We start from the raw sequence: 21623 nt of genomic DNA on the forward strand, positions 1-21623 counted from the left end.
TGTGGCATCCTTTTCTGTCCGCGGCCCCTTTTCAGACACGCTGTTGGCTCGCTTTCCAGCAATTCCCTGTGTAACGCGGAGTAATGGGAGGGAAAATGGAAAATTAGCTTCTAACAGGGGAACTGAAATATTATCCGGGTTGTGTTCAAAATCAAACCTCCAATTTGGTGTCTCTTTGTAGCTTCAGAGTGACTTTGTGTCGTGCCTTGATGTGGTTTTGACATCCAAGAAAGACTCCTCCATAATGAAAGCAAATGACCGAGCTAATGCTTCCTGGCCAGGAGATCGGGATATCACTCATACAATTTGTAATGCTCACTCACTGCTAAACAGACAGACAGCAGACGCCTTTTAAGAGCAGTGTGTGACAAGTACATCAAAAGAAATAGTTGATTAAATAGTTGTTGTAAGCCAGCTTCAGATTGATGCGGTTTATTTATATCATAGATGCTTCTGCCTTCCTTGTTTTGTTTTCTAAGCAGTTTTCCAGGAGGTATCACTCCAGCTGGTTGGATGTCTGGAGAAAATTGAAATTCAAACCTCTGGGTTGATATTTCGCTGTTGATCCCCAATCTAGCCTGGTTCCAGACCTCCAAATCTGTGCCCAGATTTCAGATTTCTTTTTTTTTTTTCTGCACTTCAAACGCGTCTGGTGCTGAGCTCAGTGTCGGAGGTTTATATACACGATGAAGGATGAAGACGTCGTTTTTCTGTACCAGCGCCAGAAAAATGACAAGCATGAATGAGGCAGATGGTAGTGGTGCAGGTTTTTGGAAACTGGCTTAAAGAAATAAAACTAAACCAACTCTAAACTTCAACCTCTTCGCGTGTTTCTTTGACTCACCCAATAAATGTCGACTTGTGCTAGCAACCGCAGCCGCAGCTTTCAATGTCAACTAAAAACAGCATCAGCCGGACGGATGCATCACCTGCTCCTGTTCGGTTTTTGGGAAAAATAACAACCCCAGTCAGACAAAATGGAAAATGAGCCTGATTACTTAAAGACTGAGTAGCTTGACTTGCAGTGCCAGCTGCTTGAAATAAAAACCAAGACTCTATAGCTACATAAGTGGCTTTGTGTAAGAAAAGCCAAGGCTGATGGGGATGTCATTAGATTTGTAGGTAGGAAAAATTGAAGTGTCTGAGAAATTTGAGTTTTGACCTGACCATGATGCTGGAAGAAAAGTGGGGACTAGAATTTCTCCAAAAGGAACTTAAATATAGAAAATGTATCCCATAGTTTTTGAGATGTTTCAGTGTGGACTGACAGATTGCTGACCGACACTGCCACGTTGCCAAGTTAAAAAAACAAAAACAAAACAACAACGCCTCACCACTGTGTTTTCTCAGCAGTAAAAAAAAAAAATCATCCGCTGGTTCCCAACAATTCCAAAATCAATTCTGACAATGCAAACGTGACGCTTGGCTGCACATGTATTATACAGTACACATGTTTTGGGAGCAGACCAGAGTTTTTCAATTTGAAGAGGTCATAGAGTCACCGCTGTGCAACGGGCATGAAGTTGGAAGCAACATGCGTGAAAAATGTATTTTCCGATCTTTACCATACAGACAAAATATCCTGTCAGCGTATGTCAGCGAGCCTGCGACGCTTAACAAAACATAGTGCAACAGCCAAAGGGAGTGTGTGTCTATTCATCAACATTATTATCTTCAGCTATCTAAGAAGTGATATTATTTTCTGTTTTTGTAAATGTGACCACCATACTTCTATGAAATAGGGGTAATTTAATTTCCAGCAGGGCCCCAGTCCACAGAGGAGTACTCTGCTGGGAGCGGCTCCACCAGGATCCCCAGGCCAGCACAGGCTCTCTCCATCTGTGTACATGTCTATAATAATGCTATTTGTGTTTTACTGTACCTGTAGAGGATGACAATCCTAATTTTACCTCCGTGTTTAATGGCTGGTTGTGAAAGCTGGGCCCCTGGACAATGGGCCCTGAGGTCCCTCCGACCTTTATCTGCGATCCAAAAAGATTTAATGTGGATACAACATAAACATTCTCGTGTGGGTGTCTTAATAAGTCAGCGGGGATATAGGTTATTGTGATTTTCATTATCCCTCAGTTCACAGCTGGGATTCAGCCATATCTCGTGAATGAGGTAAGAAAATTACACCCCTGTGTGGGATTCAAGATAACCGCAGTTGTAGTGCTTCCAAGAGGTCGTCGTATGAGCTATATAAACATATGTATTACAAGGATTTTGGCCATTGTAAAACCTCTGACTGATAATGTAAGCTGTTCTGTCTCAGTGTGTCGGAAGAATATGTATTTAAAGATAACACAAACACGGCAAACAAACACTCCTTTCAAAAAGCAGAACCCTGGGGTGTTTGGTTTGATTGGCAGTCAGTGTGATTGCAATCTGGCCAACGTCCCAGTGAAATGTTCAGAGACCGGTCTCATATACTGTATATGGTCAGGTTAGAGGTTGTCTGTGTCTTGTTCGACGGAATTAGCGCCTGGATAGACGGCTGTCCAGTGAATTCTCTGCAGAAACACATTAGGACATCGCATATGGCCCGCAAATGTTGTAGTGGGACTAAAAGACAACCAAAAGCAGACCAACCCGAGGCAGATGTTTTACATGGGCTCATATTCATTAAGATCGCTCAGTCGAGTCATTTTAAGTGTTATTCATTTGAAAACAAATTTGATAATCCTCGCTTCAAAGGCTTTCACAAGATAACAGAGACTGAAGAGTGAGTAAACATATTTGTCAGTACAAACAAAAACCAATAAAGACAATCAGTCCAATCTATTTGAAATGATTAGGGTCTTTGGTCAAAAAGTTAAAACAGGAATACAAGCTTGAGGAATTACCTCTCTCCAGAGTTGATCTATTATGAAATGGAAGTTCAGCAGGATAGGAATATTGATATGATGGCAGTGGTACCAGGCTTAACACTGGTATGCATAAAGTTGCTGTATCATAACAACTTTATGCATAGCTTTGTAAGTTTTGGAATAGTAACAACTCTTCAGTGAAATCCACCAACGATTCTGCAGAGCCTTCATTTAGTTGTAATGGGGTTGCAAATATTTTGACAGTGCATGAGGGTAATGATGTCGGACTATCCAATTACTAGTGGCATGCAAACTCTATACTGCCTGTCGGTGAATGCTCTGTTGCCTTGGGCTAAGCAGATATTACTTCAGGGAAAAGAATCTCATTCAGCAGGCAGGTAATACTGTCTGTGTCCTCAGAGACTGTTGTCTGTTATCTGGATTTGAGCAGCGCTGCTACAGCCCAGAGCACATGTATTTAACATGATTTTCTGGATGATGACAAAGGTATGTCTTCCTTGTAAGTTTGAACTATTGTGTTTAAGATATAGCATATCTGTTTCACATTATACTGTGCCTCCCAAGGTTTGCCCTGCAACCCATTCAAAATACAGCTCCAATAATCAGAGCCACATTTCTGCTGCAGGGACGGAGCTTTTTTGGATGGCGAGTGGTTATGAGGCGCAGGTAGTGATCATACTGTCAATTTGAACTGGATGCTTATTCTGTGTTGGTCTTCTGGACCAAGCATGTGCAGTAAGTGCAAAGCAAGGTTACAATAATACATGTTCAACAGTTGTACATCAACTTTAAAAGGAATAACTTTTTAGTAAATGTTTAATATTTACATAAGAAAATTGATAAAGCTCTATATTTTGATTAGCTTAGCACAAAGACTGGAACAAGGAGGAAAAGTTAGTCTGCTCTGTTCAAAGACAACAAATTCCAACTAGGAAGCTAACTTATTAGCTTATATGAAGTTTGTTTGATCTGATAAAAACACATCATTCAGGGTAATAATTTAGGATTATGTGCATGGCTTGAACCTATAACTTTATATAACATTTTGGTGAATTAGTCTGCTTAGCTGAGCTCCTTGGATGATGGCTTCAGCTTCAGATTTGTATCAATATTATTGAACTCTCTCTCTCTCAAAAAAGCAAGAATGTGAATAAGTTAATTCCCCAAACTAATTGTGTATGAGAATGTGCATTTAAGAGCACATACAAGTGTGGTTAACTTACTGTCTCTAGTGGCATGGCTCATGTCCAGCATTCATTTAATTTTTGGCTCTGCATGGAGCAGAGACACAAGATCTTTTTGAACTTTCAAAGAGATCTTCCACAGATCAAATATCTGAAGATTTCCTGGGGATTAGTTGTAGATGAGCTCCAGTAGTGATTGAATCACACAGAATTACTTACACAAACAACAGATAGATCTTCTTAACATCTAACAGGTGGAGCGGTCAGTGCAAAAAGGATTTCCTCAATCACTATCATGGAAAATGCATTCTACATGTATGTGCACTAAGGCAGATAAACCAATGGCATGTGCTCCAGGAGGATGAAAACAAGTACAACAAACCATTATTTACTGCTGTTTTCTATGTATCTATGCACTTTTGAGAAACATGAATCTGTTGAAACGAGGTCTTCTCTGGAGAGGAGTATGAGATGCTCCAAAGAGCTATCTCTATTTATAAATGGAAACGCCGCTCATTGTTCCTGTAGGGAGTGAAGCACTGACATGATCCAGATGTAGTCAAATAACAACTCGAACACAGTGAAGTCAGACTCAGATTAGATGTTGGCAATGCGCTATCATTCAGATTCACTGTGTAATTTACATTAATATTCATTTTTTAAAATGTATGTTTTTGCTTTGCGGTGTTTGGTTCAAACTCAAATTTGTTTTTCAGGTATTCGTGGCCCACAGAGGATGAATCCTGACGACTTTGCTGATCCTCTGACTTTTTCTCTAGTACTTGCATGAGGTAGTGCTTGGGTTGATGTCATACAGTGATGTTTGTAATTCCCTGACTTTTCATTAAGCAACATCCTCAGGTCAGAATGTCAAATTTTCTGATACTTACTAACTAATTTCATGTCTTACCATCAGGTTCAACTAACATTTGTGCTCAGTGCTAAGTAGCTCAGTAAAAACAATGTAACATCCTGAACCACAAAGTGAAAATTGTGGGTTATCCAGTTCTAACCTATAAACCTATGGCCCAGAGAGCTCCAACACACATAGATACTGTAGGATGCAAATCAGTTTGACAACACTTGTGTTTCCAGAAGTGATGAACCTGGCTGGGACTTGGTGTTTAACGCCCAACTGTGACTTTTGAAGTTAAAAAATACTGAATAACAAGTGTGTCTCAGGCTCAGGGGGCGAGAAACATGAGAGTCAGAGAGAGAGGGGTGATATGGTGCTAATGGCCGCAGTTTGGACCTGAACCCAGTGCTGCTGCTGCAGTTAGGATGCTTTCATGGTATGAGATTTGCTTCCTCTAATGTGATTAATTGGAATTTATATTTCACTTGGTAATTTACCTGCGCTTATCACTGTTTTCATATCATATCCTTCAGTGTTTCATTCACCAATGCCGCCACTGTGTCGCTTGTGATTAACAGCTCTACCTGTTAAGATTAACAGCTCTACCTGTTAAGCCCCAACATGAGAAATTGTTCAGAAAAAAATTGAATAAGTCTATATTTTAAGCTTGTTTGCAGCGGAAGCTCCCAGTGTTGCTCTGCTGGAATCTCGCGTGATTTGCGGAGCCGTGAACTGGGTGTCAATGGAAATCGCGCGAGATTTGCACAGACACAGGCAAAGCAGTGAACTGAGACACTGGGAGCTTCCGCTACAAATGTTCTCATGTTGGGGCTTCAATACAAGAGGGACATTACAGACGAGCACTATGGAGGTATTTGTATGTTTTTTGGTGTGTCTTTTTGGACAAAGAAAAGTGAGCTCCGTTCGCAACCGTCATATGGACATGCAGTGCTGCACGGAGCCCCGCTGTAACTCCGAGAAGGCACAGAGGACTCTGAAACTTCTCCCAGCCCTTAGTCAACATGAGGGTGAGTAGATAATTAGTGAAATTTGAATTTTGGGTGAACTATCCCTTTAAGAATAAGTCTAACTTTGACTGAGTTATGTTCAAGAACCTGTTTTCAGTGACGGAAAGTAAATTCACTTGAGCGGTAATTTTTTGGGGTTGATCAGCTGTGTTTAAAGTTTCAAGTGTTATAATTATGATGGTTGGACACATTAAGTAGTCCTCTAACACATCCTAAAGCTTGACTTGTCAGAGTTTTTCAGTATAGAAGCAACTCAGGTTTGAGTGTTGGGAGTCGCTGGAGGGAGCATGTTCAGATTTTTGCCAATAAACCTTGCCAGTTGGACACTGGACCTTTAAAGAACAGTTTAACAACAGCTACATTTGTGAGCTTCTCCACAAATGCACCAACACATTTCATAAATGAAAGCAAACAGAGGCAGTGTGCTTCATATTGTTTTCCCTTCTGTTTGTGAAGATGTAAGTTTTGATGACTTTGTACAGTCAGGTACAGGTGTGTTGGAGTGGAACCAGCAGAGTACTGGTGCCACCCTGGAGCCACTTGGGGCCAGTTCTTTGTCTGCGGAAACAAGAAAAACTGGTTCCAACTTTGGCACTTGCTTCGAACCTGCCTCAGAACTGCCCTGGTGGAAAGGGGGAGCAGAGATGCTAATGTTAGCGTGGCTGTAAACTCTGGAGACTCTCACTGAGTTATCCATGACTATGCGATACCTTTATTAAATATGTTACTGAAAAGATGACCCTGATTACTCTTGCTCGCCTTTGTCTCACAACAGCTGTTGGGTCAAAAACATGAAAGAGCACTCGATACGGTGATCAAATGTAGGGGACATGAGGGACCAGGGTCTTTGATGCTTTTGTGCTTATTTTATTTCCAGAATGAGCATACGGGGAGACTCTTACAACAGGGTGTTTATCAGACATAAAGAGACTTAAATCAGCTGAGAGGACTGAGTGTTTGTTCTTCGCGGTACTTCACTGTGTTTCAGTGTTTCCTTGCTGTTCACTCTCCTCTTTAATCCTTGTCTTTCTTTCCACCATCAGAGCGAATGAAGGTCCCCTGTGAGCTACCACAACAAAGAGAAAACATCCCCCATTTGTAAATGGGCTCCTGCCAGTTGGACAAGTATTTTTTTAAACAAGCATTTCAGCAGAGGAAGGGAAGTGTGCTCCTCTGAATCTCAGCAGCCAACAGGATGAAACATGTGATCTAATCAGATCTTATTAGATTTTCACATTTTACACAGTTTACACTCTCCTCTAAGCTCTCTGGTGTGAGTCCTCTGTCTATTTACACATCTTGAGTGTCAAACAAGACCTTGATTTCTTTTATCACCACTTCTTGTTAGGGGACGGGATTTAGTAACAATAACATTGACTTGTCTCTTTTCCAGGTTTCTCCCTTGGACAGCCTTTCCATTATGGGAATTAATGTATCATTTGTACGTCAACCAGATGTTTAATACTGAGCCTTTTTCTGAGACCAACTCAACAATAAAAAACTTACAGCCACAATAAATTAAAAGTTCTGAAAGCAGAAAACGTGTTGATCTCTTTGGGTTTGACTTTGGCATCTTCACTGCCAGCGAGAGAATATATCAGATCATCGATCATAACATATGGAAGAATTGCAATAAAACTATGCTAAAAGCTATTTCTCAAATTGATTGGCATTAAATTACTTCAGCAACAGAAGACCCATGTGGATCCATGGATGATTTGGTCTCCAGAAGCAGTGCCAGTAGAAAAACCCAAAGATTAATCCAACACCAACAAGAAACATAAATTAAAATAGACAGATTTACCCCAGAAAAATCACACATCTGCAGGCCAGTTAGGAGACTGTGATTGAGAAATGCCTCCATCTGATGCTCATCAACAGCACCTGAGATGTTGTTGCTAAATCTAAAAAAAATTTGTGATCTGTAGTAGAATGACCACAAAAACCCTATGATCATCACTTGGCAGTCCAAGGTAATATCGGTATACTTTAATGAGGATCAGTCCAGACATGCACAAACTGAATAAATTCATATAATGTATAATGTTAGAGGCCATTCTGAACAACTCAGATCATCCACTTCATAAAACCTTGATGGATTAAAAAAACAATCGGCAGTGGTGGGCGGCTCCTCTCTCTTCGCTGCAGGACTTAAAGTTACAGAAGATCCTTTGTACCTACAACCATCAGGCTTTTAGTTCTTCTGCAAACGGTAGATAAGCTGACAGACAAATAAATTTCCATTTGCAGAAAGTAGTTCTTATGGTATTTTAACTGTATGGCATTTTATTGAAGTTTTGCTTACTTCAATACACTGAAAGACTTTGATTCTACAACCTTACTTGGTCTTGTATAATAAGTAGCTCATGATGACTAATCTTGGCTTGGCTTCACATAGATACTGTTACATATTTGATGTTACTGGAGTCACTTGACTGAGCCTATGACTCTTTTCTATTTGTGTTATTGTTACATGACATTTCAGCATGCCACAGACAGACATTTAAAGGGTTTTACCGCAAAATTAAAACAAGAGGTAAACACAAGTGCCCTTGAAAGATTGGTAAACTCTGTTGAGAAAAGATTATATACAGCATGGGTTATTTTTTAACCTGTATTTAGCTATGACAAATTCTTGTTTGAACAATGCCAATATTGTGAAATATTGCAGTTACTCCAAATGCTGCAAACACTGAGGTCTCACAGAAGAAACATAAAATCAGAAGCAAGTAAACCTCCCTCCAAACTATGAGATTATATCCCTGTATTCAAGACTTTTAAAAAAAGAAATGTTTGAGGACACTTTTCAGTAAAAATGAATTGGTCTCCATTATCTCTGTTCAAAATGGCAACACAGCTCCACCAATGGCTTTTAAAATCACAAATCAACAACTGCAGTGATGATCAGTGATGGTCTATGATGTCTTGTTTGCAGATTGCTTTGCTATATCGCTATAGAGACTTAGTGGTCCCTCAGGGGTCTCCCTATACTCCGACTGCTCTCAGTTTGGGTGCTCAATGATCATGGGGGGAATTTCACTGTGCAGTACAGTTATTCCTTTAATTGCCACTTGTTGCCACAATGGCTTGGAAAGTTACATAGTTCCTCTTTAAAGCAGGCTTCAATCTGTCAGTGCACCTGTTAACTTATAACATTTAACCATAAAGCAAACAGAACATAAAGTTGTTATTATTTGATGTAAATTGTAAAGAATGAAACATATGAATGTTCCTCCCACTCAATGACAAAGCAGCACTTGTGGAAAAAGTGCTTCTTCCTTTATCGCTGTTCTTAGTCCTGTGTTTTCCTGTGATGGAATTTTACTGGAGAGTTTGCCTTGTGTGTGACTGCCCAGTCTTTATACATACGAGTGAATGGGAGATGGAAGGACTTCAGATTTGCTTCTTTTCAGCGTCCACTCTTTTGTTGCATCATGTCTCTTTGTGCGACTGAATGTCTCCTAATTAAGACTGATGCATAAAGACTGGAGAAACTCTTGACTGATTGCTGTTGACTGTACGACTTATTCTCAGCAGGGCAAGGCAAGCGGACACACACGCACATACACACACAGAGAAGGTCTTTTAGGTTTTCATTCAGGGGGTAAGATGTATTGGACATGGTGTTAAAAATACAACAAAAAAGACGGCAGTAAAAATAAGGAAAAAAGACAGTCTCAAGTGGTTTCCATGAATGACCCCCAACTGGGAAAGGAAGAGAAAAAGGGACAAAGATCATGTTCCCCATCAGGTAGCCCACAAAACATATCCTGGTGGCGGAAGAGCGGTTTCTTAGGTCTGAAATCACATTGCTCTGGAGGGGAGTTTGTTAAGTGAGTTTTTATTACATTAGTGAACATGACACTGTTGATTTTGTCATCCTGCCATTATAACATTCTTTTTATGAGCAGCATGTTTATTCTGCAAGTTGCTGCAACAACAGAAGAATAGTAGGCCTTAAAGGTCATCAAATCTGTGTTTTAGCGTCCTTGAAAACATCCAGTTGAACGTGTTTTAATGTTTAATCCTCAAGGTCTTGGTAAGTGACAGACTGCTGCAGGGGGGGCAGTGTACTCAAAAAGTGGGAGTTCAGTATCACAGCTTCACCTGACAATCACCACTGCCCCCTGCTGGGCTCCACCTGTCTGTAAAGCAACACAATGACAGTCTCCCAGTACTGTGATGATGACAAATCACAGTAAAGAAAAAAAAACTGTGGACTGACTGTGAACGCTGGTGAATAAGTTCACATTTTGAAGAAATAATGTTGGTTCAAGTGAAGAACAGTGGATAAGCAAAGCAACATTAAAGTGACAGATTTCACCACACAATCTTAGAGACTTTCACTCTGTACAAAGAGACAAAAGAATGGTGTTTTGAGGCTACGTCAAGATAAGCATTCCTGTGATGAAATGTGCAGTGGTGAAAAGACCACAAGACTTTGCAGCACCTCAGTGACGTGAAATGGAACTGTCAATAACTCATTTTCCATGTAGGCCAATGGACAAAAATAACCATAAGTTATAACACCTGGTCAGAAGAAGGGAGGGTCAACATCAGTCAAGAAGTGGTTTGTTAAGCTACAAACAGTTGACTGGCAAGTACAATGGCAACACGTGTCAAATAAAAATGGTTTAAAGGCAGGATAAAGCTGTAAATGTTCAATCATTAGAGCTGGTATAAGTACCCACTTTATCAAAAGACTGAGTTTAATGTGAAAAGGGTCACCTTCAGTGATGAGTCCACTGACAACTGTCATCCAATACCACAGTTGTCCCCAGATCAACACTGCATTTTAGCATCCTTCAGTCTCATGTTTTGGTTTTTCAACCCTCCATTTGAACATTGTGATTCACTCTCACAGTACTGATCAGTGCTTCTTCCATTCACCTAGAGAAACTTTATTCAGCACAAAAACTCAAATAAACAAAATAGACATTTCTGACCCGGCACCAAATAAGACAAAAAAAAAACCTTTACACCAATACAGACCAAATGCAAGGTCTTAGTTGGTTGGACTTGAGAACTTTCCAGCCACCACAGATCCAGGTCATTATGCCACTGCACGTATACGTCTCCACCTGTTGACCACGCAGACTCACAGACAAGTGTTTTGCTTCAACTTCAGGTCCATACCGGAGCTCTGGTTGTCTTCTTCTTTGGATAAGGCACAGCACAAGCTACTTCAACTTTTTTAAGGTTGGTATTGTTGGTCACAACTCCCTTCTCTCCCCCCCAGCACCCCAAAACAACCCCTGACGTAAGTGAGTCTTGGTTCAAGACCAGCCAAGTGTTGGAGCTACTCTCAAACCAGTTCCTCTGGCCAAAAACACAGTTCTTTGTCTGTTGAAACACGAAGAGCTGGTTGGAGATTAGAGTCTGATTGTGAACTGGTGCTGGACTGCCTTGGTGAAAGCATTTCAACACAGAGATAAAAAAAAAGAAAAGAAAAAAAGGAAAGAGTATTTGAGTTTGATTTGTCTAATTTGACACAAACAAATGAATGCTTATGACTGCCATGTCTGCTTGATATACAGTCATGTGAAAAAAATGGGGTTTACGCCAAATATGTCCTCTGTTCTGGTGTCCAAATAATTCAAATTTAGACTCATCCATCCGAAGAACATTATTCCAGAGGTCTACGTTCTCTCTGGCAAACTTCAGTGTGGCCTTCATGTTTCTCTTGGAAAGCAAAGGTTTTGTCCTTGCACACTTCCCATGCAAGTTAAACTTGTGCAGTCTCTTTCTGATTTAGAGGGATGTACTTTTACTCTAACTGCAGCAAGAGCCTGCTGGTGGTCCTGTGATGATGTTTCAAGGTATATACTGTATATTTGATATACCAATGCAGCTTGTTGTGCTGCCCCCAAATGGCCAATTACCTGTCAGTACAATCTGAAGAGTTACGTCAAACAGGATGAGTAGTAGCCTAATTCCAGTAAACAGAGAGAAAAAAAAAGTGGTAGCACCTTTAATATAAATGCTCAGCTCATAAGTCACATGACCACCAGCTGACAGCCTTTTAAAAAAGACAACGGCAGCTGCCTGGAACCCATCTGGTCTATGTGAAAATGCTACTGCAGGCGTCATGGCAACACGCACAAGGAGGAAGTTAAGAGCAGGGGCAGCCATGGGGGGAAAACTAATTTGGTCGGTGCTGCACAAATCAGCCCAGCATGTGACATCCCTGTATCATTAAATCATCCTTCAGAGATTTTATTAAACACCGGCTTTTTGTTTCCTTGTTGTTGCTTCAGGTGAAACTATTCTGGTGAAAATTCCTGGTCAGTTACATTGATCCCCATAAAAACAAGTTTGCTGTCTCTCTTTACACTCTTGAGATGCTATCCCCTGTCTGCTTTAATTGACTTCCTCGTTGCTAGCCATGCGGGGGGGGCTTAAAAGTCAGACAAACACAACTCAACCTAAGGACACTGGACCTCAGGAGGTGCAGCACCAGTTCCAAACTAAAACAAAAACTACATCTCAGCGGGAAGAAAAATTGCAATGGGAGAGAACAAAATGTTTTCAAACATCTGAAAAGGTTTGTGTTTGATTGTGTATGTGTGTGTGTGTGTGTGTGTGTGTGTGTGTGTGTGTGTGTGTGTGTGTGTGTGTGTGTGTGTGTGTGTGTGTGTACTCACAGGCGGGCTGAGTATGTGTGGGTGGGTGTGTGAGAGAGGAGCCGGCACCCTCAAAAGGGCCAAGCGGAGGGAAAACGGGGATAAGAGCCTCTTCAAAGAGCAGTGAAATTGTTGGAGAAACCAGTGCCATTTAGCACGTACACCCAAATAAGTATGGGAAGAGTAGTGACTGAGAGGGGTGAGAGACAGAAGAAGGCGGGAAGGGTGGTGGGGGGGCTCGCTCATACTTGGATGGTGATAAGGATTCATGTCACTTACACGGAAGCTTAAGCCACCTGCAATAAAAACATCAGTGAGGGAAAAAAAAGAGTTAAATTAAGAAAGAGGAGAAATGAATGTACTTTGAATGTCACTCCGGACGTTTAGCTCCACTTCCCGGTCGATGAAAGCTGCGTCTTGATCTCCAGTCGTCTGCTTCAGTGGGCCTCCCATCACCTCATCTTACGAACAGTGGGGGCTTTTAACCAAACCCATTCCCTCGAAATAGGCTAATTGTGTTCAGTTGACTTCCTTGGATGCAACAGCCCTTACAAGTTAATCACCCAGGAAAGCCTCTTAGTGACAGCTATGCCTTAATTGCATACCAGACTGTGCCCATCAATTTGATGGCAGCAAATCCACACATTCCATCAGCATGGGAATGAGATATTCTCTCGGAAAACCTTTGGACCTCACCGAAGGAAACATACATCAGACAGAGTTATTTGAAAGCTACGCCATACCAGTCAGATTGCGTACTTCCGTGATTTTGACTAAAGGTACCATCCTGAATTCTACTCTCAGATCCCACGGCTTGGCCATTACGACCCCTTTGTGTTTATACCCTTCAGCAGCAGCGATCACCAGGGGCCCTTCAGTCTACACCAAAACATTAAAGACCAAACAAACTGACCAGTGCGACAATAAAAGAGGAATGCAGCAGGGTGGGTTGGATTTGTTTTTGTGTGATGAGACCATGTCCACTAATCTTCGCTCCAGCCTCAGCTCATCTGCTTGTTCCATGCTGCGTTTTAACAGTTTATCCAGGGAGGCAGGGGTGAAAACGCTAACCTTTTCCACACGGCAATAACTTCCCACCATGACATCAAACCAACATTGCTTCAGTGTCCCTCAGTGCTTGCTGTGAAAATGTCAGACGAGCTCTTTTCATCTGAGGGAAATCCTATCTTATTTACTCTACCCCCGCTTCCTCAGCTGAGGCGCTGAGGGCCATGTTTCATTTGAATATCAAAGCCTGTGAGGAGGTGGCCAGACACTTTAGATGCAATTTTTGGGCTTTTCTCAAGGAATGTGACTAAAGTGTCCTTGACGAACGAACATAATCACTTGGACAATGCCTCCTTTGTGGCGGCGGGGTGACGGTAATCTCTATCTACACTCGACTCACTAGACAAGATGGTCACATCCATTTGCATCTAAGTATGGAGCTTTTTTAGGCTCCACTGTCGAGATGGCATTTGAGAAATTGTTCACATTTTTGGCCATGAACCCAAGGAACCATGATGGTGAACATCCTGATGTGTCCTACTTGCATTCACAATTCGCCATGCTGAACCAACAGCTGAAGGCATATACAAGACAGACTCACAAGTGTTTGGCATGATAGTCGTCCTGTTGAGTTTCCTAGTAAATAAACAAAAGTTAGGTGTATGTTCAGAGTTACTCATCAAAACATGTTGCAGGTTTCCTGTGTGTGAGGTCCGACAAACGTACTGAATGGAATTTCTTACTCATAAAATATTCACAAAGATATATTAAACATTGCATATCCATGCTAGCAATCTTCATCCTCCTAATGCCACTGACTGTCAGTCAGTGAAATAACATGACATTTTGGGAAAAGTTGTGTACCATATGCTGTAAGTTTCTTGTGTAGGCCCTAGTGCAACCATGTTGTGGTCAGACTACACAAAGTTCCTCTAATCCCAAAAGAACCTCATACTCAAATCTTACGTCTACAGTTAGTTATTTATTTTTTGTGATGTTTTCATATACTTCCAACAGGTGGAACCCAAAAAAGAGCAAAAACAATGAATGTTGCATGTACATTAAAGTCCAAAGCCAAGTTAAAGTAGCATATTACTTATTTCTATTATGTTTGAACATTTGAGACCTACCTTGGTGACAGAAAGGGTACCTAAAGGTAAAACACTGAATAAGGGGGAATAATCTCAAGAACACATTTCACAAATATTTTCCTGTGTATGAAAGAGCTTCTGTAAGTAGGTCCTTGTTGATTTGGCTTTCTTAATGCTTTCTTTATGCAAACAGATGAAGCCGTGAGATAAAACCTGAAAAACAGCAAACAGAAACATCACAGCTGGACAATGGCACAGTGTCCTCATGATAACACTATCAGACATCAGGCTCTTTATCTTCTCTGAGCCTCTTTATCTGTGGATGAAGAATCTACCTGTATCTTTTGCTTTCTGCAACAAAAGTCTGGCATGTTCCTACACTGCTCCTCTAGGTGCCTCTCCTCCGCTTTCATCAGATGAGCCTGGTATGAATGGAGGTACCAAAGTGACCCTGTCTTTGTTATGAATTCTGAGCATTTAGGTAAAAGCAACATGAGAATGAAAACATGTCTTGCTTGGATCCAAAGATACATCCTGCAGTTTATTGTACATGCAACATTTATTTTCATCTGCACTGGCACGTAATGTTTTAAACCAAACAAATACATAGACAGTTCTTCTTTCTTTTTTTTAAATCATTTTTGGGCTCCTCTAGGCTTATCTAGACATACTTTTTCTTACTCTGTCTTAGATAGTGGTAATGTCTTTTGGATAGCCTATATCTTGTTTACAAACCATGCTTTCATGTTGGATTTTCCTCTCCTCTTAATTTTGTTTGATACTGTGCCGCAGTGTGTTTTGTGGTCAACCTAAGATTAATTACACCTACATGTTGGCTCATAATATGTGGTCCTTTGAGTCAGCTTTTGATAAAGGTTCAGCCATGTTTATCTGCACTTTTAAAGGAATTTCCTTTTGGCCATACAAGCTGTTCTTTATCAAATCAGTTCATTAAATAACAAATTCCACACTCCGTGGACATGGGTGCAATTTATTTTTGATTTGTGTCCCTCTGTAACCTACTTGCAGCACTAACAAGCATTAGGAGCTTTTCCATTGTGTAATAGGAGGCGTTCACCGAGCGTGTCGCTGTTGCCACTCTCGCGAGACTAACAGACAGGAAGAGACGAAGACGAAGGTCAGGAATTGAACATGGCTGCGCGCAGTGTGTTGAGGTCTGTCTGGACCTCACTTGCGGGCTTAAACTTCGGGGGTACAGGGAGCAGCGTCGGTGTCCTCCAGAGGACATGTGTCCCCCAGCTGGCTGCGTTAACCGTCCAGAGCAGAGGGATCCGTCAGGGTGAGGCTGCCTGGCAACGGAACGGCTGTAGCATGGCACCGTGTTAGCTAGATAGTTAGCATGTAAAGGCAGGGTGGGAGGCATCCATCCCAGCGCAGTGATGTTAAAACGGAAAGAGCTGCAAGAAATATCATATACACATGTGAGGAAGAAGTGCAAAACAATGTATTTATGGAAAACATGAATGAGTATTGAAGGAGACAGTACTTTTTTCTTGTTATCCTTTTATTCAGTACCATGGACTAAGTATCAAAGTCATATATTTGTTCTAATTCATTCTTCTCCTCACTTAAAGTATCTTAATATATTGTGAAGTTTCACTGAGTTTGTGACCCAAGTGAAATTATTCAAACAGGTTGTAGCTATCACACGGCATTGTAATTGCTGTCAGTGTTTTCCACATATTAGGAAGGCAGCACAGTAAAACAGAAGCTGCAATATCTAGGTCTGTGATTGATGGGTAATCTTCTGGCATGCTTTCTTTTTTGTAGTGGTGGAGAAGCAAGAAGGCAAAATGACAACTGTAAGTAAAAGCATGTTGTGATGTGAAACTAACAATAACTGTGTTTTATGTGTTTTTCTGCTATATTCTGGTTGTTATTCATCTATCGATTTGTGTTATGCACCCAATGTTTTGATAGTTTTACATACGTCATGACACTGGTACTGTAACAGTCAATCCAGAGTATAGGAGGCGGCTCATGTGTCGGCTTGTTTTCAAAAGGAGATTCTCCTCTGACCTCTGTTAGATACTTCAGGGTCAGTGAGAGACCCACTTTAATGAAAAACCATCTTGCGCACTGCACTTGCTAATTTAATTAAAAAGATGCACTTGGCAAATATGCTACAATTTATATTATGAGAGCCAGTGTTGTAACATTCATCTTTTGTCAGGTTGAAGGACAAATCATGGACGTTCCACTAGGACCACAACCTCCAAACCCCACCGCCAAATGTCCAATCTACAGATGGAACCTTCAACACAAATACACGTACACGGTAAATGCATTCACAAGCATGAAATGAATGAATTACTGATCTGATAGAAAGTGTAACAGCTGTTAATTTCCTTGTTATTTTCTCTCTTCCCAGGATGTCTTGTTGCTCAGTCAATTCATCAGGTCAGATGGTGGGATGCTGCCAAGGAGAGTCACTGGTCTCTGCCCTGAGGAACATCGCAAGATTGCCATCTGTGTGCAGATGGCTCACAGAGCAGGTCTGTTACTATCTCACTCTCATTTTTGCAGTTTCAAATCCTAAAGGGATCCTCATCCTTGTGTAATTTGAGCTAAATAAAGACAGAAGCAATCCTATCACAGTTTTGGCTCTGATGCCACAAGGCTCCAAATTGTTTAACAAGAAGTCTGGACATACTGGATAAAGAGAAAGCAGGAAGGAAAAGCCCAACAGAGCTTGTAAAGATAAAGTACTACATCACCTACAACTGCTCACTCAGTACCTGTGGGTGTAGTGAGCTGTGTGTGCGTTGTAAATGTTATGTTATGTTCGAAAGTGTTAAGTCGTACAGTAATGGTGAGAAATCCAGTCCACAGAGACTGATGCATCTCCTGAAACACAGAGCCCTGCAGCTCCACAGTTGTTTTCAGTGGCTAAATGATAAAGCTCTCAACAGTAGTGAATGAAATGGTCATCAGGCTAAACACTGCCCATAACAAAACAGGGTGCAACCAGCGGAACCCTTTCACTGCCAAATAGACAGACGTTTGCAAACTAGGCCAAGACATGAAAGATGAATAAAGTTAGTGTGTGTATGTATGTCTATATGTATAATCTTAAAGCAGAAGTAAGTGATATATTTGTGTTAATATAAGTCTTAAATAGTTATATCTTCCGACAGCAATCACTTACATAGAGTGTTTGGACTGAAACACGGGTCTGTCAGTCACTCTGCTCTGCTCTGAGCCGAGGAGAAAACATTTATCGTATCCTACAGTTTTTATCCAATGAGGAGAGAGAACGGCATGCAGGGCTGTGTGTGCAGCCAAGGGACGCCGTGAATGTGGCAACGTAGGGACGAGGACTGTTATGGTGCGTTCAAGGAAACTCGTAGACTCGTGTTTTTCCGTCCTGTGAAGTTGTATCAGTTTGATCTGGTACGAGTTCACGGGTCGGAAGTTACGAGTAGGGCTGGGTACCGAGAGCCGGTTCCAATTTTGGAACCGGAACCGAAATCCCAAGATCCGACAACCGTTTAAAAATGCGCATTTCGATTCTTTATTTCGGTTCCTGGCAGTCACTCACACACACACCACACGCGAGCACAGGACGGGAGGGTGGGGGTCATCCCCCAGTCGGTAATTTCTCCCGCTAATCACGGAAGGAAGACGGTGGGGGTGGGGGGTCTGCGGCGTGCAGCGGTGCAGGTCTCCGACTGCAGCGGGGACTATCATGTCTCTGCTCCGTGACACTGTGAGACTGACCGCCGGTGCGCGCTGTGGGACGGGACCGGGGAACGGCAGCACCCGGTAATCGCTAATAACCCGAAAACACAACGACAACGTCGGCAAAATCGCTTTTGAAAAAAAAGAAAAAGAGAGAGACCTGCCGTGCCGTGTAACCACAACAACAACAACAACAAAAAACTGACAGCGAGTGAGTGTCACGACTTCCTGTATCTGGCCCTTCAAATTAAAAGCCCTATAGCCTTACTGTTCAGTCATATTGATTTTGACTTAAAGGATCATAGGGCAGGATTAATGAGAACGGCCAGTGACGCGACGGCCGCTGCGCGTAACTACAGCAACCAGCGAAGCCACCGGCACGGGAGCGCGCACAGACTTTTCACTGTTTACTTTACTCTTTACAGTCTTTCCTATCTGGGGAGGGAGGGGGTGTATTTTACTGTAGGTTCTCGCTCTCACAGACAGACAGACAGACAGACAGACAGACACACACACACACACACACACACACACACACACACACACACACACACACACACACACACACACACACACACCTTCACTGTGCTGCAGCAGGGGGCTGCTTGTCTGTTCCTCTGAGCTCCTCTCTGCATGGATCTGTATGGGCTCCTACAGGCCGGTACCGAGAATTAACGCGCCGGGTCCGGGTGTCGGACCGCATCTGTCAGGGTCCGCGGTCCCATGAAAACCAATCAACACCGGACATATTCATGATTTCATAAAAAAAAAAAAACGGACGCGTCGCGGACACGCCGGCCAGGACGTGAAAAGTGGACGTGTCCGGGCAAAAGAGGACGTTTGTCCACCTGCCTGATAACGTTGTTAAAGTTATAACGTCGGCTTTTAGCCGCTAGCTGCGGCTAACGGCTAATAAATAATAAGACAGTAGCCTAGTGATGAGGGAGAGGGTGTGTAAGTTAGTGACCTGCCTGCTGCTGTGTGCGTGTGTGAAGGGAGGGGGGGGGGGGTTAACAGGGCTTTCAGTTGTGCTGGGTCGTTTGCTGGCAATAACAGTAATTTGGATCCACCTGGTTCAGAGCGATTGATATCACAGGGAGAGTCGCCACTCTGTTAGGCTACTATATCAATGGCTCTGCCGCGGTTGCCCTCTTCATGTCTCCATTCCATTGATCCATTCGAAGGCAGTCGTGGACGCGCTGACGTCAGGTCCGCCGGCCAGCGCGCGAAATTCACCCCCTGAATTGCAGAGCATTTTGCAGCACAGACCCCGTTCAGGGCAATCGAGAGATACGCGGGTGGGCTCGTTCTTTTTGGTTTTGAACGCTTCCTCACCCATTATTATTTAAAAAACGTAAAACGCATGGGTATTTTCCGGTATTTTCTCACAAATCCTGCCCTATGATCCTTTAATTTTGACAAGACACTGCTCCAAATGTTGTTGTTGTTTTCCTGCGACCAATTAAATTTTGGACAGTCAGTGATTTTTGCTTGGTCGACTATTTGGAGGCAGCCCTAGTAACGTTATACAAAAACATACTATATTTATTTACTTTCTAATTAATATTGGTATCGGAATCGGTAATCGAAAAGAATCGGAATCGAAATGAGGAATCGAAATAGGAATCGGAATCGATGAAAATGCAAACGATACCCAGCCCTAGTTACGAGTGGCCGTTATAGTGACTTTCACAGGTAAAACAGGTCGGAAAAACACGAGTGGGTTGCCTGGAATGCTACAAAGTCGTAAGTTGTGACTTGAAGCTGTAATTTACGATTTCAAAAGCCTGCCTGGAACGCAGCATTAGCGACCGGGTCGCTTACTTCTGCTTTAATATACTGTATATACATACTAACATATTAAGATTATATTCTGTCTTGCTTTTACATTACTGAAAACATTTTTTTTATTGAAGGTGGATGTTGGTTCACACTGATTTTCACACTGACACTAGTCATTTCTTATAAATTTGCCAGAACTGGCTAAAAAACATATTATTTTTGGAATTATGATCTGGAGATTATTGCAGCTCCATTCATCATTAATTAATTTGATTTTCAGTGGTCCTCTTCCTATGAACTGCTGTCTTTTTCTACTGCAGTACATGCATCTGGATCCAGGACCAACCACCAAAATAGTTTTATAAAAACTATTCAGTAGCAGTCAGGTTATCAGCACATCATTTGAAAACGTTTCTTGAGAAAAGTTAAAGGGAAAGTCTTCCAACATTCTTCAGAAAGCTTTTAGGCTGTGTGACATTTGGTGACAGGGATAAGGAATTCATTTTTCAAATAAAAATAGGATAGAAAATCAATCATGTACATTTCTGCACCATATACTGATATGTGGTTGTTTTTGATGAGTTCCTGTTACATCCAACCTTAACTTGTCTGATTGTCTTCCTTTGTGTTCAAGGCCTACTCCCTGACCATAGACCCAAACTTCCAGAGGGCCATGTCCCAAAAAATCCCAAGCCACAACTTAACAGGTGATGCACATATTTGTTTTTTTTGTATATGTTTTTCACTTTTATTTACCAATTCTGACCATTGATGCCTGGTGCAAAGACAACTATTAATGATAATATCTTTTACATGTTTTTCTGCTCAGATACCTGACTCGCTGGTCCATTAACTCGGTGAAACCCATCTATAAAACTGGACTGAAATGGTGCAAGAGGCGCATGTTAGTTGGCCACCCAGCGCTCAAGGACAATGTGCGTTACAGTGTCAAACCGCTTTACACAAAACACTGAAGGAAAGCAGAAAGCCTGATAAATCTGCACAGCAGCTGCAGGAGAGCAGGCGGACCCATTATGCAAGATGTAGTGGATTTCTACGCCTTTCAGCTACATCTGCAATTTACCTTGACTTTTGTCACACCACCTCGGGAAAAGACCTAAAAGCTTCATCCATCTGTATTTATTCTACCTTTTTGTTTATTAAGCTTGGTCATGCTTTTAATGAGTCATGTTGAGCCCCACACAGAAACATCCATTTTGTCTGTGTGGGTTTTCAAAAGAGCCCTTGAAGTGCACTCACTGACAACTTAATGTGAGCAACAATCGGGTCAGTGTTTCAAAGTAGGTGGTATGTTGACTGTGTATACTCAAGGCAACACAGATGTGCAAATAAAACTTCTGTTTACTCTGCCTCTCAACATCTGTTTACTGTATAGGAATATCTTTTGTGCAAGAGAACAAAATTGAACAAAAAGCTTGCAGAAACAAACTGCATTACAAAACCTCTTCTAGTTTATTTGTTTCAAGACAGAGTCTGGGGACATGCGACATAAAAAAC

The 21623-nt window shown here is 41.8% G+C and overlaps 1 protein-coding gene across 1 annotated transcript; it reads left to right on the forward strand.

The window, feature by feature from the left end:
* Nucleotides 1–15737: 15737 nt before the first annotated feature.
* On the forward strand, nt 15738–21469 carry mrps18a (mitochondrial ribosomal protein S18A). The gene is made up of 6 exons (XM_084000161.1): nt 15738–15921; nt 16413–16444; nt 16816–16920; nt 17014–17137; nt 20740–20812; nt 20935–21469. Exons 1-6 carry the CDS (start codon nt 15774–15776, stop codon nt 21077–21079), a joined length of 627 nt encoding a protein of 208 aa, XP_083856287.1. The 5' UTR covers nt 15738–15773; the 3' UTR covers nt 21080–21469.
* The last annotated feature ends 154 nt before the right edge of the window (nt 21470–21623 follow it).

This window comes from Trachurus trachurus (genome assembly GCF_905171665.1).
Source record: "Trachurus trachurus genome assembly, chromosome: 24".
In the NCBI taxonomy this organism is placed as follows: Eukaryota; Metazoa; Chordata; class Actinopteri; order Carangiformes; family Carangidae; genus Trachurus; species Trachurus trachurus.

Bases quoted from the DNA above. Each gene is read 5' to 3' on its own strand.
- mrps18a (XM_084000161.1), top strand. From the start codon at position 15,774: ATGGCTGCGCGCAGTGTGTTGAGGTCTGTCTGGACCTCACTTGCGGGC. The intron at 15,922-16,412 runs GTGAGGCTGCCT...TCTTTTTTGTAG, and splicing joins GAGCAGAGGGATCCGTCAGG to TGGTGGAGAAGCAAGAAGGC. The intron at 17,138-20,739 runs GTCTGTTACTAT...TTTGTGTTCAAG, and splicing joins GCAGATGGCTCACAGAGCAG to GCCTACTCCCTGACCATAGA.